We start from the raw sequence: 19414 nt of genomic DNA on the forward strand, positions 1-19414 counted from the left end.
TTTCGCTAATGTTATCTTCAGGGGGAACTGTGGTGGTTTTGGAGCTTGCATTTTCAGAACTTCTAAGCTAATGCGTTGCATGCTTAAGACATTTTACGACAACTTGTCAGATCTTACAGTTCCTTGTGTCTAAAAAAGTTTTTTTTGTCGGGTTCAAAGCGCAAAATTCTGCCTTGCGAAACTTGTGCCAGATCTGAAAAAGTTTTTGTTAGAAACGCTCAAAGGCTGAAATAGCAACTTGGGTAAGCTATAATTACAGCACCCAACGGTACAAAACAGTAATTGATAGAGATCTTATATTTAAAGTGTAACATGGTCTTCACACATAAATAACATTTGAAATTTTCATTTGAACCTCCATTGGGTTCTGTAAGATGGATTAAACTAGCTTTATATTTCATGATATTTTATATTCCAACACTGATTGATCAAACTAATTAAAAAGTTCGGAGGTTATTTACAAAAATTATGTTTGTAAGGCCGTTGTTGTTTATGTATTGAAAAAAGATTGTCACACTTTTTTCAGGTAGTCTTACAAGGGAGACTGAATCGTTATCACAGCAGTTTGCTGCAACTCTCGCACATGAGTTGGGTCACAATTTGGGACTCATGCATAACTTTTATGACTCCGAGGATCCGACTTGCTCCTGCCCGGTAAAAAATATTTATAAATAGACTACTTACGAAGAGGTGCTGATATAATATCCCAGTAAAACTTCCTGGTGAAACATCCTGAAAAGATCATGATCAGCTTCTTTATATAATTATGTCTTTTGTGTCCTTTATTCTTTTTTGTCTAAGAACAAAAATGTGTGATCAATTTGCATCTATTTCATGAAATTAAAAAAAAAATTAAAAAAAAACGGGCTTCTGAACTAAAGATTTGGATCTTTCTCCTGTTCAAACGTTTTTCCTTCGCCTTTTAATTGAAGAATGTAAGAAAAATTAAGATCTAAAAAATTATTTATTCATAAAAAAAACCAAGATTGCTAAATTCCCAATCTGAGATATTATTGCTTATCATCGATGAACCAAAAGCAACTTAGAAGAAAAATCACATGAAAGTACGATGCGTTCTAATGAGTTCTAATGAACGCACAGTATTCCTAGATCTCAGCAAAATCTAATTCAAAGCCATTTAGATATGGTTCATCAAATAAAATATTTTACCAATATATTGCAAAATTAGTTGATTTTTAGTTTTTTGGTGGTAAACTAAAATAAACAGGATATCAGACTCAAAAAACTCTTTCTATGTACCTATATATGCATCTGTTTGCCAAACAATTGATGAGATTTTTACTCCACATTGCGGTAAAGCAAAAGGATTTACCTGAATAAATAGTTTGAGATAGCTAGCAATCCCGGATCTGAGTCTCATAATATGAGTACAATTCTGAACTTACTACGAACAGAATGAACTTCTTTTCACTATTTACCATGGACATTATGAATCTTCTGTCTTTTTTTGAATTGAACAGAATCAAACATCGCCATCAACTGTGGCTCGGACAAACTCGATAGATAATTGTATAAACAATTTAGCAAATTCATGGCTGATTTAAACAACAGATGAGGATATTAGAGTGTCAACTTTATTTGATGCTGTTTGTAAAATCGTAACCAATAGGCTGAGACCACAACTATTAGAATTTTAGTCGTGAAACATTTTGTTTAGTTAAACGGACAATTAATTAATGCAACTAGTGACAAAATAATAGCTATGAACAACGGACAACTTTTGAATACCTTTAAGAAAATAAAATGTGGACAGGGAACAAGCTAACAAGCAGATTAGGGTCAGTGACGGCTGTAATGAGAGACTGAGAGCGGATTAATTTTGTTAAAACGGTTTACTTTGAACTCTTGGAAGTCGCAGGTATTCTATTAAAGATTGGGGAGTTGTGGTGCACTGATTGAGAATTGGCGGAACCCCGGCGCATGCTGTTGTCATAAAGACTGGAGTCATAACAAATGTCATCATTATACTGTTATCATGAAAATGATTATATCATGAAAGTCGCTATAAAAGGGTTACGCCATCTCTTTCTATTTCCTGCTAGAATTATTTATGGATATCCTAGCTCCCATGATGCCTGACAAGTGCAAATGAAAGGCCGTTGCTACGCAGCTGAAGTTCATAAACCGAGGATAGCTTATTACTGACCTCAATGCATTTTAAAGGGATTTATATGAAATTGCGTTCTATACTGAATACTAGGTTGCTGTAATCCGCGAGTAGCTTGTTGCAATGAAAAAAACCGCGAGTAGTCACTGCTATGCATTATAAGTGAAAGAAATTAGAGTTTTAGAAAATACCCGATTTTGGTCAAATCTGAAAATGTTTACAAGTTGGGACTGAAAATTTGTCCACCCCCTCCCCCCCCGCCGATTTCGCGAACCCGATATTGCCGAACCCAACCGGGATCACCAACACCCTAGAGGACCTCTAAGCTCTTTGTGTACAAGAATTTGTAGTGACAGCTTTACTACGCGTGTTGTCATTAACACTTATAGGGGGAAAAGTGATAATTATAGGGGAAAATCCAAAATCGCTAATTTTTGAGTTTCATGAACGCCACCTATTACCGGTTGCAATAAGGCCTTGAGCCCATGCCTGTTTAGGCCGAATGCGAACCGTACCCCCCAAACCGCCTTATGTAAACAAAAGACCCGGAAACGTAGGATCGGCCGAGAACTAAGCGTGAACAGATTTGTCGGCCATTTTGAATTATTTCGCTTATCACGGACATACGACGCAACCAGACCGTATAGCAGTATAGGAGGCTGAAAACCTTGTGCAATAATGACGGTTGTTTTGTTTGAGTAAGCAAACTGTTTGCTCGGCTCAGTATATAAGCGGCTTACACTATAAGCGCAGCGCAGAATTTGCTAACCGTGAACGAGTTAATATTCGATTGTTTGGCATAGTTTGCCGGTATTATTGACCGAGAGGCTCTGTGAATCGTTGTTGAGCGTCGTTGCGTTAACTTTGCCGGAGCGATTGATCGCGATGCTCTGAATAGTCGCTGTTATAGAATTAGAGTTATTTGGCTAAGTTTGCCTGATTTGATTGAGCGAGAAGCTCTGAGTAGTCTTTGCAGTTCGGTTACACTATTGAGTACCGATTGCTGTTGCAAGTGAGCGAGAGGCTCAGGAACTTGCGTTATTTGATTGAGCAAGAGGCTCGGATTATTTATAGTTATCTGGCAGAATTTGCCTGATTGAGCGAGAAGCTCGGACTTATTGTTGTTGCTAGACTGTGGTTCATCAGTCTGTTGTTAGCTGAGGGATATTTCCAGCTGTTTGATTGCGTTTGAGTATAAGCGGCAATCGGTATTATAGTAGAGTTGAATCGAGAAACAACTTAGTTAGTTATTGTTTCAAGCTTGTGGTTGCTTGTGTTAGAATTAGTTATAGTAGTAGTTATTTTGATTGTCATAGTGCATGTTACCTGATGCCTATTGAGTTATTGTAATTAGCTATTAGAGTTACTTAATTTAAGTGTTTTACCATCGACACTTTTGAACAGCTAAGAGCATAGTACGGGAAATCTATTGTTGCTAAGAAGAAGACGAACCACCAAACTAAAAACCTTTCGAATTGTGAGATCTGGGCGCTATCGTTTTCCCGTGATAGGCAGCCTAATCAAAATTCAGAATCTTACACTGTTCGCAATCACCGGTGATGCAGATCACAATAAAGTACAATTTCAAAATTTCGCATTTCCTTAAGTATACAGACATGTTCTCTTGTGCAACTGGCTTGAAGTAGAAGATGAGCATCTAGTGGTGCAATGTATAACTGGTAGTACAACTGGCATTTTGCAACACAACTACCCAAACTGAAAAACGTCCTCAGGTTTGGCAATAATCACATTTTGTCATCAATCTGTCGCCCATCTGGACTCGAGACTTCATCACCTGCGTCTTGGATGTGGCAACACCCCAACTTCAACACAAATCTCAATAGTTTGGACATAGATCGATTCAGAAGTTCTAGATCGCATAAAGAATTCTAAAGCAAATCTGACGCAGGACAAAGTTTTTATATTATTTAGAAATATAAAACTTATGTAGCTTTAATTATAAATATATATATATATATATATATATATATATTTATATATATAAAGATATATATATATATATATTTATATATATACATATATATATATATATATATGTATATATATATATATATATATATATATATATATATATATATATATATATATAATTTTTAGGTTGTTTTTGATGAGAAAGTTGCCATTTCATCATCCAAAATGAGTTTCAGTATCCAAAATTATAACACTCACGTGCACGTTTTAATATGCCGAAGGTCTGCAGTACCAGAAGTTAAATTGCCAGAAGTCGCTACTTAGCCAGAAGTTAACTTCCGTTGACTTTCGCCATTTTAAAACGTTAGCGTTTCCTGTTTTAAGCAGGGTTAAGTGACTGCAGAAGTCACTTCAAAATTCTGGCTTAATATCTCGAACACCTTCCCGGTTCTCAATAAACACCAGAGGTTCTCACTGACTTCAAGAAGAGTCACTTAACCCTTACTTAGTAACCTGTTCGAAATCACTGAGTAGAGAACACGCAAACAAACGAATCTGAAAAACTTCCTCAATCAGTTTAATGCATTTTTAATACGTTCTACTTTCAAGTTTGTTCTCTGTCAAACTTTTGGAACATTTGTGTTGAAAATTGGAGATTGCGTCAGCCAAGACAGCGGAAGGTGATAGAGTTTCGGGCCCCGATGGGCAAATGAGTAATGATTGAAAATGTTCAGTGGCTGACGTTTCAGTTTGCGAGGAGTATTGAGATGGGAAAAAAGATAATTCTCCCTCAATCAAAACGAATTTAGTAGTAACATTGTAATGGGGAGGGAATAAACATACTAGGCGGCGCGAAAAACGGGGGGATGGTTGGTGGTTGGTTCTGGCTGCCCAGGTTTAGGTGCGCGACCCTAGACCGCTCTGATCAGACCATTTCTCAGACTTTGTCCTCTTATCAGATCATCCTGCGACCCAAAGACCTCTGATCAGACTATCGTGCGACCCAAATATTTCGTGCGACTCTGGTGCGACCCAAAATTTTGTGTGACTTTAGTGCGACCAACGCCCCCTCTGATCAGACCGTTCCTAAATACATGTTATAATCCATTGTTATTTGTTTAAATTATTCAATTTAAACCTACGTACTACTTAACTTACAGTTTAATAATTTATTATATCTTGTTAAGGTTGGGACAAAACTAATTGATAAAAATAAAAAGGTAAAGTCATTTTGAAGTGCCTGCAACTTTTCTTTTGAGTCATCAAAAACAGTGATAAGAAACTGCAGTCAAATAAATATTGTCAGTTAATGCTCTGTGGTCAGATTTTGGGGCAACTTATGTCCAGACTTTGGTGTCTGATCAGACCGTAGTGCGACCATTGTCCAGACTTTCGCGCAATCTATGATCAGACTATAGTGCGACCATTGTCCAGACCATTTCCCAGATTTTGCCCTCTGATCAGACCGTAGTGCGACCATTGTCCAGACCATCTTGCGACTCAAGCGTTTCCCAGACCATGTATTTTGGGTCGCACCACGCCACCAGTGTGCGACCCAAATGGTCTGATCATAGCAGTCTAGTGTTGCGCACCTAAATCTGGGTGATAATGAGTAAGTTGGGGGTTCCTCTATAATCTATAACAACATGTAAAAAATAATTCAAGATACAGTAGTGGGGATTGCAACACCCCCCCCCCCCTGTTGAAGAGAAACCTCTGACCAGGGGAGGGTTCCAGCTCTATACCCACCCACCTCCCCCCCCCCCTGATTGGTCAGAACTTTCTCTTTATAATGTTATTATACTTTATTCAGACTAATAACTTATAAAGAGGGGGTAATATCACCATTATCCACCACTCCAGTAAAAAAAAACATTTTTTTTGTTAGTTTATTAGTCAGAACTTATCAGAGAGTTATTTAACAGAAAGTTTATTCATACTCAAATGCTTTTTCATGCTCAGCCAAAATTTCAAAATTATTTCCGAAAATTTTGACTTTGATTCTGATTTCCTGATGCACATCATGAAAAACAAAATCCAAACACTAGCACTAGGGTCCGGGATCTTTTTTTCATCATCTGACTTTAAGGAAAGTAGGAACACGCAGGTTGTGATGCCACTGTGCTAGCGTGCGAGAATGAGAACACGAAATTCAGACAATCAGAGCCAAGTTCAAAAGGCATACCATAGCATAACCGCATAAAGTTGCACAAAGTGTTCAGCACCAGAAGTTTTGTTCTCCTCCCCCCTCCAGTCTACTGGATATATAACTTTTACCCCCACCTCTCCCGCACGTCGCGCTATTTTTTTAAGGTGCTATGCAGGGGGTAGTCAAAACCATTGGAAGTGTGTGAAACGGAACTGATCCCGCCCAGGTTGAGGTGCCAGACCGAAAGTCGATATGTCCAAACCATCAAAGACGGAAAATGTCTATGTCCAGACCCTCCCAGACCGAAAGTGCCTATGTCCAGACTTCCGTGCGTTCAAAGTTGCCTATGTCCGGAATTTTGTGTGTTCCAAACCAAAAATCGTCCGCTGCAATGTTGATATTCTGTGCGTTTTTGTCGAGACTATGCTTTCATTGGTGTTTCCAGACCGTGTAATTTTGAACGCGCGACCCCCCCCCCCCTTGTGCGTTCATTTCGGTCTGGACATATCGACTTTCGGTCTGGCACCTCAACCTGGGCATAATTGCTCTTAATTTACAGGCTGAAATTTGTTTAATGGACGCAACAGCAAGTGACACCCCTCCTGAAATGATGACTGAGTGCCAGAAGGAGAGAGTCAGAGAATTCATTTATCATGGTAATCATCAGATTTCTCAACTTGATCAATGTGCTAGGATGAAAAAAAATTTTAACGTTAAGCTCAGACACTCAAACACAATAAACACTCACACAAACAAACAAACAAACAAACAAACAAACAAACAAACAAACAAACAAACAAACAAACAAACAAACAAACAAACAAACAAACAAACAAACAAACAAACAAACAAACAAACAAACAAAGAAACAAACAAACAAACACACACACACACACACACACGCACTCACACATGCCTGAACCGTCTAGATACTTTGAACGACTGATATTTGTACTTTCTGTTCTTGTTTTTTTATTTATTCAATTGTTTATTTTTTTCATTTATTTACTCTCTGTTTCATAGAAAATTAGTGGAAAAAAATTAGCATGAGACATCAGAGATTAATATTTTCTGAAAAGGTTACAAAAGATTGTTGTTGGCATCACCATAGTTTTGAACACCTGCAAATTCAATTTTATTTGTCTTTTAAAATAATTTAATGAGGGGAAAAATTCCGAAAACAGTTAAATTGTTTTGTTTCGAATCTCCAAAGTAAATTTACAAATTCATTATGTCTTGCAGTTTTTTGAGCTCCTTGTTAAAAAATGATATTATTATTAGATAGAGCAATGAATCGAATTACAGAACATAGTATCTTCACAAAATTGTCACCTGACTTCACACCCAAAAGTCACAGCCATAGAAACTTTAAAGAAAATTTGTCCTTACTAAGCGGTAAAAAAAAATTTGTTTGGCAGAAACTCTATAACTATATTTGATTAGTGACAACTATTGTCATTGTAATTCAGCTACTTGGAATAAATTTTCCTTTCAAAATATATGTCATGCAAGAGTCTGGCTTAAGACATTTAAAAACCCCTACCTCAAACAAAGTCAGAAATTAAATGCAAACTCATTGAGCTAAAAAAATTTTTTAAAAAAACAATCATCAACGTCTATCGGTAGTTATTTATGATAAGTGGACACTCAATAGGATACTCATCTCCGCATCATGTTTTTATTATTCTGGATAGCAGCATTTGTAACTTTAGGAGCTGTTCATAACGTCATTCATGTTTCTCTGTGACCTTCAGTTGAAAAAATTTTGTTTATTTGGAGCTTCTGTAGCCCGTAAAATTTTTTTAAGATACTCTCAAATTCTTTTTATCTCGATACCGATAAGACGTTTTTAGTATACTTTCTAACCAAAATAGTACCAAAGAAAAAGAGGCACCTATTTGTAGTGAATATGAATGATTTGCTGAATTACTAAATTTCAATAGAACTTCCTGCAGCAAACGTTTTATATAGTTGTTTTTTGACTGTTTCGAGTTTGCGAGTGTGAGAATTTTGGAAAAAAATATCAAAGAGGTTGTTCCATTTGACGCTTCTGGAAAACAATTTCGTTAAAATAAAATCTGTTAAAACACCCGCCAAACCCAGTAGGCAAAAATTTTTAAAAGAATGATTATCCGAGGTTAGTGACCTAAGCTTCAATTTCAAAAAGGTTTCAAAAGTTTTTCAGAACTAAGTTTCTAAACCTAGAAAATTTAATCTGTGTACTCTTGTTGCATCCCATTCAATGTAGCGGAGTAACATAATTTTCGATACAGTTTCAAATTAATACAACTACACAATTATCAAAAACAAGAAATGTATTTCACGTTAAACTGTTTTTCAGCAACATCTATTTCAAAAAAAGTGAGGCTTTCTTTCTCTATAATGCATGAGGTTTCTGAAAACAAACGGCATTTTGAAGTGTCTTTTTGAACCTGTGAGAACTCTTACTATGAGTTAAAAATTTTTGCGCCCAAACACCCGTGTGCTAGTTGACAATTTACCATTTCGTGTGTAAAAAAGATTTCATCATATTCAAATCAAAGTATTTCGAGACTTTCTTTACAAAATATCGTTGTCTTGTGACATTCGGGACTTTGGCCTTCCGATATCAGATGCTTTGTTTGCATCCAAAACCAAAACGATGTTTGAAACACTACTTTTCTATTTTTAATTCATATCAGAATTGTTTTACGCAGAGTTGTTTTACGCAAAGTAAAATCAGTTTACTTTTGCGAGCACACGCCAAGCTTCCGTTTGCCAGAAGCACGCGCCTATGAAATACCTCAGTGAACAGAGTACCAAAGAATTGACAGTCACTTCCCTTTATATGCTGCATTCGAACTACTCATCTCACGTTGATATGAAGTTCCAGATGCTTGGAGCTTGTAGAGTCATTAACAATCTCCATTGAACATGACAAAGCTCACTCATATTACTATAATCTCCCTAGGGGAAAAGACCAAACAAAACGGCCAAAAAAATGTAAGACTTCATTGGTATGTTCGGTTTCAAACGTAAGAAAGCTTCAGTACTACTGTGTTTACGGAATTGTCAGTTTCTAACGTCAGGAAGATCCGGTATCGTCGTTTTTGGCACACGAGAGATTCGGTATGTTCGGTAGTAGAAGATTCGTTATGTCCGGTATTTAAACTTAATAGATCGACGGTATGTTTGGTGTTAGAAGTCAGAAATTGTCGGTTTTTTCCATTGAACATAAAAGTTTGGGCATACTTTTTTGTAGCTTCTAAGCTAAGTTATTGGCGGTTGGATATGCCGACCGTATTTTTGTAAGGTCTGCTGAACTAATCTGCCGTTAAAACCCAAAATACAAAAGTTCTTGTATTTCTCTTGAAGATACCGAATCTATCTTACGTTTAAAAACGACTATACCAAATCTCTCTTACATTCATGCCGAAACCGACGATGCCGAATTTTTTAATCTTACATTTATAAGAGATTTTGTCGTTTTTGGCTAGAATGAGACGGCGATACCGAAGATTTCTTGTGTTTAAAAACCGAATATTTCTCAAGTAGGGCTGAACGCAGCCTAACCCCTTCTTTTCACCTATACAACGATCCATTTGACAATGGCAATGCCTCTTGGGGGGGGGGGGGGGGGGTTCCAAAACGGGCGTCGACTTGTCATTTTTCATCTTTTCTCGTTATCTCCCTTAGTTCGGTAACTTTCAATTCATTGGTTTCCACGTGCCTTTTTGTTCCTTGATTTTCTTGTGTTGTGAATCAATTTTTATGCTTTAAACAATTGCAACAATTTAGCGACAATGGGAGATAACGACATGATTTAGAGCCATATACTTTGCTGACAATTAGAATGCAGCGCTCTTAGATGAACTTCCAGGTCTTTGAATTATAATCGCGATCTTTTTTTTTCGTTTTTATTAATGAAGATTTGGTAAACATTCTGTTTTTGTTATTAGTGGAATTGATTTTGTGAACGTTCAATTCACATGGCCATTCGGTACGGCATTTTCTAACAATAGAGACTCTAACAATAGAGACTCTAAGATGAGAAAATTCAACTAATTTCAATCTACCGTTCTCTTTAGTCGCGATTATTCTCTTATATGGGGGAGGAAGAGAATTCGGTACCTTTGAACCAGCGCAGGTTGGTTCAATTGTTGCAGGTCCAGTACTGATCATGGCTTTGATTTTGCTATAATCCCAGCAAGAGATAACATATAACAAAACGACTTTAAAAAATTGATCAAGTTTCTAAATAGAAGGAGAGTTATCACGACATTGTCTTGTTCAGTATTCCAAGGTTCTGTTGAAGTTGCTCGGCCGTTTAGTCAGAGACCTTCACAATTAATTTTGATTGATATCGTTCCTTATAACTTTGATTTTCACTACAAAATTAGCTTGTTTGCGGTTTTGAGACCCATGAAAAGTAATCTTTTTCTCTCCTGATTTCATCAATTTGTGTTTGCTCTTCTGACACCTGTGAAATAAGCTAGTGGGCGTTTCCTCATCATTAAAAGCCTGGTCCACAGTTGAACGACGCGCCTTGGGTCCCTTGACGATTTTTTAGCTAGTGATTGATGCCAGTGTCTGGTGTAGCAACTGATACCGTACCCTGATCATAACGGCGGTCCCTAGTTGACACGTATTGTTCGTTTTTTTTAGTTATTTGAGTTTAAAAAAATACTTGAAGACATTGATCAACCTCGTTTTTTTTCTGAATTTAAATGTAGCTTTTAAACACGACCAGGCTGAGGTGCCAGACGGAAGCAAGTATGTCCAGACCGTCCCAGACGGAAAGTGCCTATGTCCAGACTTATTTCGTACGTTCACCAGACTTTTGTGCGTTCATGTCCAGACTTTCTTGCGTAAATGTCCAAACTCTCCTGCGTTCAAGTTCAGACTTTCGTGCGTTCACCAAATGTTTGTGCGTTCACTCGATTTTTTTTGTGTTCATGTTCAGACTTTCGTGCGTTCACCAGTTCGAGCGTTCACCAGACTTTCGTGCGTTCATGTCCAGACTTTCGTGCATTTTTTAGGTTTCCAGCCTATGTAATTTTGATCGCACGACGCCCCCCTCGTGTGTTCATCTTCGGTCTGGACATACCTGATTCCGTCTGGGACCTCAACCTGGGCGTCGTAGTTTAAAAACGTATTCATACCAAAAACCAGTAGCTGCACTTAATTTTGACGATAAATTCTTTGCCAAACACCGCATCGCTAATTGCTGAACAAAGACCACACAGTCACAAGTCAGGGCAAGCAAATGTATTCCTGTCTGTCAGTTGTCGGTTAAAAACGGGACTTGCAAAGCTCGCTCTTAACTCGCTAGAGCTACCTAAGCCAAGCGATAACCCTTACCAGTGGCTCACGGTTCGAGAAATTCATTCTACTTGAAGCACCGAGCTAATACAAACAAATGAATAAAGCAAAATTTTATGCACAACAGGGAGAGAGAGAGAGAGAGAGAGAGAGAGAGAGAAAGAGAGAGACTGCAAAGTTAATCAAACGGCTTTAAATGATTAAATTGACCAAATGGAATAGAAGGATTAAATTAAGTAAATAAAATGAAGTTACTACAAAATTTACAAGGGTTTTGATATGGTAGTTGTATAAAAAAATCATAAGTATCTGTTTCACATGCAATTTTTCAGTGACGGGTTTAGGTCAGTAGTGTAAGTTTGAGCTAGCTGGTTTCCACACCGCATACATGGGGCTCTCGGGTTCGATAGGTAGCGTCTTCATGGGGAACAAATCCAATTTCAAATTACAAATCAGGGCTGTAGGTCGTGCATAAGTGAATTGTGTGTTGACTGTTTCAACCACTATATTCATCAACTCTCTTAAATTAAATCCTGGAAAAGAGAAGAAGAGAACGCAAAAAAAGAGCTTCAATTTCTCATTCAGCAGGAAATAAAGGCCTTTAATAGAGGTTCTTGTTTTAAAAATTCCTTGCCAAATTCAATCTTTTCCTGCATTTCGTTTGCTGGTGTTAAGGTTTCTCCTTTTGGTTTCAATGCCGAGTTCTTCCATGTCTCCGTGCATATTGGTTTGAATGCTTGTAGAGGGCAGTTTAAGAGCTCTTGTTGTCTGTCTATTTTATGTTGCCTCCTCCCAGAAAATTTGTTCCTTCCTTGATGGGTTCAATGAAACGGGATGCATTTTCTTTTTTTCAGACGCGTCACGAAACGGGCAATTAGCAGAGGAGTCAAATTCGTCTTTTGTTCATTTCTTAATGAGAGGTTTGAATCAGAGCGTGAAGAACCGTTAGAGTTTTCTTGTATGACCAGATCTTTGTCCTTCTCTTTGCTTACGTTTTATGGTCACTTGTCCTGAGTGAAACGTTGAATGATCTTAATGAGGGTGTTGGAGTTGAGCTTGCGAATGGGGAGAAAAATAAAAATATTTCTAAAGGGAAAAACAACTCTAATTTTGAGCGCAATCTGCGCCCGTGTGAGTCCGGTCGGAAGTATTTTGGTTCGCAAACAGAGATTTGATACCGCTGCTGTTTATGTATGCTATTTGTGCTAATTTTAGTTGCTATTTATATATCAACAAGCATGGGCAAGGGCCAGATCGCACCGGAGGAAACATGGATATGGTCTGAGAGACCAAACTCTTAATGGGTCGGACGTAACGGCACAAAAACGTTGTCCAGACAATGAGCTGGGTCGCACCAGACACCATGTCTTCAACCCAAGTACATCTGGTCCATACCTGTCTAGAATCGCAGAATATTGGTGGTTTCAAACAAGTCCAAGGTATGAGATTAAAAAACGGTTTATTAATATACTGTGAACCTAGGGGCAAGCCAGTGTCTGCACAACGAGCCGGAGAAGCAGGTGGACGTCAGCTACTGTGGTGACTACCTGGTCAATCAGGACTGGGAGGAGTGTGACTGTGGATCAGTGGACACTTGCGAGGACCCTTGCTGTAACCCAAATAACTGCACTCTGGCTCAAGGTTTACACATTTATTTAGAAAACGTGAATTAAATTGTGCAATGGTTGACTTTTCAACGTGGTTTAATTGTTTTAAAAAAATTGATGACGATTATATTTTGGTCAAAGCGTCCAACAAAAATGGCTCTGGCGTGAGACTCTATCAGTCCAATAACATTCTCATTTGGCGCATCAGCATTTTTAATTGGGAAAATTTTATTAGTTATTATAGGTACAGTCTATAACTTAACCAATTGAGAATTAAACTGTTCGTCTTACATAGCATAGATAGGGCGTTTCTCGCTATAAACTTTCTGCAAAACGAACACTCACATTTTCCCTCAAAAATATGATTTAACTTAAATCTTTCAACATATATAGAAAACAAAACTTTTGTTATCCACATGAGCGTTTAAGTAACGCAAATTTTTAATTGGAACTCAATTATTGTATATAGGGAAAAAAATTTTCGATTGATTTTGTAGAATAGTTCCTAGAATTGTTTTAATTGTCGTCTCAGACAAATGTAAATACATATTCATTTTATCTTTTAACAATTTGTAAAACAGTTTTAACCTGACGATGAACGTAAAGTTCGAAAACGTTTGTTTTAAATATTGGAAGTAATTTTAATTTGACAAATTGGTTTCCTTTACATCAGTTATTATGTGTCATAATTTGTGGTAGTGTTGCAAAACATTCAAAACTCAGATACAATTTCTTGCTAAATGATGGAGCCCTACATTGCTAATTCCATATTGTATGTCAACCAAGTGAATCAATTATTCAGACTATGCCAACTATCAAGAAGCGTATGCCAACACTAAAAAGCGCCATAAATTTTTTAGTAGAATTGCTTTTCTAACTTTATTTCCATACTTCAGAAATACATACAACAAGGCGGCTCAGCAATGTGCGATGGCAAATAAGGTTCAGAACCCGCCCATCCACAATTTTGGCGTAATTGTCTAGCAAACGAGGAACAGATAGAAAACCCAAAAATTATTTTTTGGGAATCACAAAAAATCCAAAAAAGCCCAAGTATTTTTCGAAAAAAATGTGTATGAACGATAAGATAGCCTCCAAAGCAAATCTCTGTGGAGTAAAAACTGAAGCATTAAGTTGCTGTGATATGCCAATATTAAGAAAGCGAGTCAAGACGAACAGCAAAATCAAACAACATCAACAACAAACATTATTACATCAAAAATTTTTTGTCCGTTTTAAAAAACAAAATTTTATAACAAAGTCAACATACCGTCAGATGAACCTAAAACCAAACAAAATAACTTATAAATCACCAGAAAAGCTTGGTAGCAATTAGACAAAAAAGAACAAAAACAGTAAAGTTAAAAAATTCGCTTATTTTTTAAAACAATAAATTCAAAGTAATTAAAACCATTAAAAATCAAGTAAAATATCCCAAAGGGGTACGATTACCCATGTTTCTATAGAAGAGCATTAGGACCTGTCCTTATTCATTTCTTTAAGTGGCTGAAAAGAACAACAAAAAAAACAACAAAAATAATTCAATTGAAACTTGCCAGAAAACGCTGTCAAAACCGTCAAGCCATTTTTCGGCCCTCAAAATATATCCGTTTGAGCCTTCTTCAAACATCAAAAATGTAGTATTTGGCCAATTATGAGTGAGACTAGGTAACACGTAGACAAAAAAGAGAGAAGGGCAAAAGAATGTAATAACTTAATTAGGGTTGTTTAAATTTAAATAGGGTCGTTTGCTCTTCCAAAGGAATTTTTTGGGACCTGCAATTATCCAGAATATTTCTTGCGTCAACAAAAAAGAACGTCAAAATGACAAAAATCAAATTAATTTACTCTTTTTGTGAAAAACCGGTGTCGAAATCAGTAAGGTCATAACGCATTCTTTAAAAAAAATAAAAAAAATAGATTTTGAGAAATCAATTCCTTTTTGACGCCTTTCCTTGACACCCACAATGTCATATTTGACCTGTAATTAACGAGATTAGGTACCAAAAAGGAAAATGAAAAGAACAAACTTGCGAAGTTAAAAAGATTTTGTTGTTAGTTTTGGAAAACGATTGTTTTCAGAGTCATGAAAGCCATCAGCTATCTTCTGATATCAGAATATCGGCTCGTTTATTCTTCCATAAAAAGTCAATGAAACCTATCACTATACAGTAAATTTCATACAACTGAAATGACAAAGTAAAAATGACAGATAAGGACAAAACTAAAAAATTCATTTCTTGAAGAAAGAAGTGTCGAGGCCGTTAAAACGATAATCTATATCTTCAAGGATTTTAAAATGTTCAATTGTGTTCCATTTTGAACGCTAATAATGTGATATGAGAACTGTCAGTAATGTGACTAGAAAACGTGAAAAACTGGCAAATTTCTAAAAACAAAAAACTCCGAAATCTTATAGTATCAAAGCCAGAAAACAATAACTTCAGGCTCATAAACGCAATCGAGACTAAATTTCCAATCAGTAGAATGAAGAAGCTTTCTTTCTTTTTGTGACACTAAGCTGTAAGTTGTCAAAATTAAGAAAAAAAGGAGGAAAAGTTCATTAAGCCATTATTTAATTAAATATCAATTATTTTTAAAAGTCGAAACAATCATAAACCGTCAAATAAAAACTAAATGCATTAGCTTGGAATTTCTTAGGAAGCTAATTGGACCTATCACTCCTGAGCTTTCATTTGATATGTTCTGTTCCTTATTATTAAAAAAGGTCTTTTTTCGAAAAAAAAGATAGTCTGATTGCAATCCGAATTCTTTTTGAAGTGTAACAGTCCAAGATTGGCCCAAAACTTGCCCTGCTAATGCTTTTTGTCGGTTAGGAACTATTGATTTTTCAAATATTGTAGATATAGATAATTTGTTAGTTGAAAATTTGAAATAAAAGTCTGCATTTTTGATAATAAACGGGTAAAGCTAGCAAAACACGGCAAAGTTTTCAGAGCACTCTCAGCGGAAGTTAAATTAGGAATAGCCCACCTCTGAGTCTACAAAAATTGTATTAGTGTTGTTTGGGGGTGTAGTGCCGGCAAAATTTATCGAGGTGGACTAAAGTAGCTTTTTTTGCGCTGTTTTTGATGAAAAAGGCTGAATTTTGAAATATCTATCCAGAGTTTTTGACCAAAAAAATTAAATCAGAGTAATCAACAAAGCCTTTTTGTCCTTAAAAATAAAATCAACGACACTATTTTTATAAGTTTCAACAAATTTTTGCAAAATTGACGAAAAATTAAACAAAAATTTCGGAAAATGTGGATAAAACAGCGTGAATTCACTCCACTTTTTTCATAAGTTTAAACCTCGATAACTCCCTGTAGAAAACGAAAATTAAAAAAATCTTTTTAATTCCATATTCTGAGCTGGACGAGCTTTCTAATGATACCAGTCTCAACTCTCTACGATGAATATATCGATCGGCGAAAATTGACTGAACAAAAAAAACCAATTTGAGTATATAATTCCTCCCCCTCAAGAGGGGTCGGAAAAATTATGCGCTTTATTAGATTGTGATGACTGTAACAAAATAATTGTTTCCGAGCAAATATCTTATTCAGCGCGCTAGTTACACTCTACAAATATACGAATTAAAATAAATATTGCTCGACGTCCTAAAAAACATACAATTGCCTAATAAACCAACCGGTTTTCGGTTACGAAATCAACATTGAGCCGCCAATAACCTAAACAATTGATTCATTAGCTAAAAATAAGCATTTACACAAATTTTAGACATGCATTCAAGTCAAACACCGTGACGACAAGAGTTTAGATAACAAAACAACAAAATCATTACCCTACAAATACTTGAGGAATTGATCTGTTGATTAGCTCCAACAGTCATATAACAGTTTTGTAACGTTAACTTGGTGAAAGTACGTTTAAAAAAACTTGACAAAATTTGATAGATCTTTTTTGTTGAGCATATAAGCATTCAAGTGTTACCCTTCTTCAAGTTTTATATTAACTGCAACAAACTTTTCGTATACTTTTCCGTTAATCCCCCGAGCCACGTTTTTCAGTCAATTATCACCTATCAAAAATTTTCATTTTCTTCTTTATAACAACTTAATTTTGCTCTCCGTAAATTGTGGTTTACTTTTTAAAAAAGAGGTAAATTGTTACACACAGTTCTTGAAAAAATGAAAAATTTGAAGCATCCCTGTAGCAATTAATAACGAAAATTAAAAAAAAAGTTAGTGTTTCCAGTTTTTCCAAGTAATGCTTGAATTGTATTCAAGTTGTTTTTGGCATACATTAAACAGTTCTAAAAAACGGTTTTTGTGGCGTTTTGCAAAGGAGTTTTTTGGTATACGTACATTTTAAAGGTGTTGAAAGCCATTCATACGCTAACACATATGTAAACGGAGGATTTAGAAAACTGCTTAAGGAAGGGCAAATTACGGAAAAGATCATTTTTCTCTTTATAACTATTATTTTACATAATTTACTTCACAAAACATCACTTCAGAACGTTACTGTTTATAGTTCTTGTTTTTTCAATTATATTCTGAAGGCTGAATTTTACATATGTGCAAACCATCAAAAATTCAAATCATGCAGTGAAGTTAGGATAGCATGAAAGGCGATATGTAAAGCTACACTTTATCAAAACCAAACTGATTTGTTTACTTTTATCCAGATACACACTTAGTGACTCTTATTTGTTCGTCATTATCATACATGAAGTGAAGCTTAAAATCAAACTCGAACTACCTCAATATCAGCGTACCTCAAAATCAGCAATATTTCTCACGTACTGTAGTTATTATTATCTAAAACAAGCCGGTGATGCAATTTTGACATGTAAAAATAAGTCTTGCTTTTGTAGATCATCTTTGTTTTTGTACGTTTTAACTAACCTTGACGTGTTGAAAAGAGAACTAGCATTGATAATCTCAAGCTTTTTTTCCGAGGAACAAAGCTCTTAAGAACGAAAAACTTGAAAAAGTAAGGAGTCAGCGTCTCTTACTGGCTTTAACGAAGTCTAGCAAAGTTTACTGATTGAGCTAATGAGCAACTGAGTGTACGAAAGAATAGTGGGGCTCCACATAGTGGATTTTTCAATTTGGAGCGAGAAATTGTGCGATAAACAAAACTCAAGCAAAATTTATATCTTTTAACTACGAATTATTGTGTACTGTGAGTGACACAAGCGTATATAACAGCGAAGCAAAACGACTGCTTAATGGTACTAATTGATTGATAAGTAAGGCAGCGTTAATCTACAGCATAGAAGAGAAAGCAGTTCTCAAATGTTAACACAAAAATGTAATTTCCGGTTACATAAAAAGCAGCTGTAACGAACTGGGCGTTGTTATTTAGAAGGCAAGCTGTTGTCAACCTTATGAAGAGATTGCCTAGGAACCACAACCACAGGAAACACAACCGAGTGCTACAATCGGGAACAACAAATAGACGAGGGAAATCACGAAGTTATTGTAAGCTCAGCAAAAAGCAATCAGAGTAACAAAGTTACGAGCGTTCTTCAGATTTGTCCTGTTTCGATACAAAGCGGTGGAAACTGAAAGAACATAAGTGCTTTTCGCAATAATGAATCAACGGTTTCATTCATCGACCAATGTTTGGGCTCAAGGAAAACTGAAAATAGCTGGCAGACTGACGAAAAATGAAGGATATGAAGAAAGACAGAAAACTTTCCTTTCAAAATAAAGGGACTATAATTAATGCAGTAACTTATCGAAGCGTTTGCACACCCATCAGTCTAATAGAAAAACACAAACTACGACTAAAGCAAGCTAAAGCAAAACGTCTGTCACTTTAGTGATTTAACAAATAAAAACGTCAACCTGATGAGGTTGGCTTCATCCTCGGCCAAAATTTCTATGACCTACAACACCCATTGTCCTATAAGATAGAAACACGAGGTGAATTTTTCACCGCTCTATAAGAACCACAAGGGGCATTCAGTGACCCAAGATGGTAGAACTTTTAAACGTAGATGAAGAAGTAGCTTAAAATATTAGAACCTGGTCAAACACAGCAACTTATGCTTCCAGAAACAACGTCCTTAATCAGTCAAAGAAGGAGAGACTAGCAGAGAAGACAATAGAAAGTACGACGAAATAAACAAGCGAGCGGAACAATATGGGAATGCTGAGGAGTGAGCGAGAATCAAACCAATCCTGAAACTGCAGCTCAGCATAGAGTCAGCCTTACGCATTCCAGTCCAGATTCCAAAAGGAACCAAACCTCAGAGGTTTGTATCAACATTCAATAGATATAGACGTGAAAAAGGGATTCGTAAAGATATTGGGCTAAAAA

At 36.2% G+C, this 19414-nt stretch overlaps 1 protein-coding gene across 1 annotated transcript in view; it reads left to right on the forward strand.

Moving 5' to 3' along the window:
- Window positions 1-19414, forward strand: part of LOC142337028 (zinc metalloproteinase-disintegrin-like batroxstatin-1) — an 87089-nt gene that overhangs the window by 9685 nt on the left and 57990 nt on the right. The window contains exons 4-6 of the mRNA XM_075386065.1: window positions 527-654; window positions 6769-6865; window positions 12993-13151. Of these exons, the coding sequence (XP_075242180.1) occupies window positions 527-654; window positions 6769-6865; window positions 12993-13151 (384 nt within the window). The remainder of the gene's footprint in view (window positions 1-526; window positions 655-6768; window positions 6866-12992; window positions 13152-19414) is intronic.

Source organism: Convolutriloba macropyga, chromosome 3 (genome assembly GCF_964194025.1).
Source record: "Convolutriloba macropyga chromosome 3, txConMacr16.3, whole genome shotgun sequence".
In the NCBI taxonomy this organism is placed as follows: Eukaryota; Metazoa; Xenacoelomorpha; order Acoela; family Convolutidae; genus Convolutriloba; species Convolutriloba macropyga.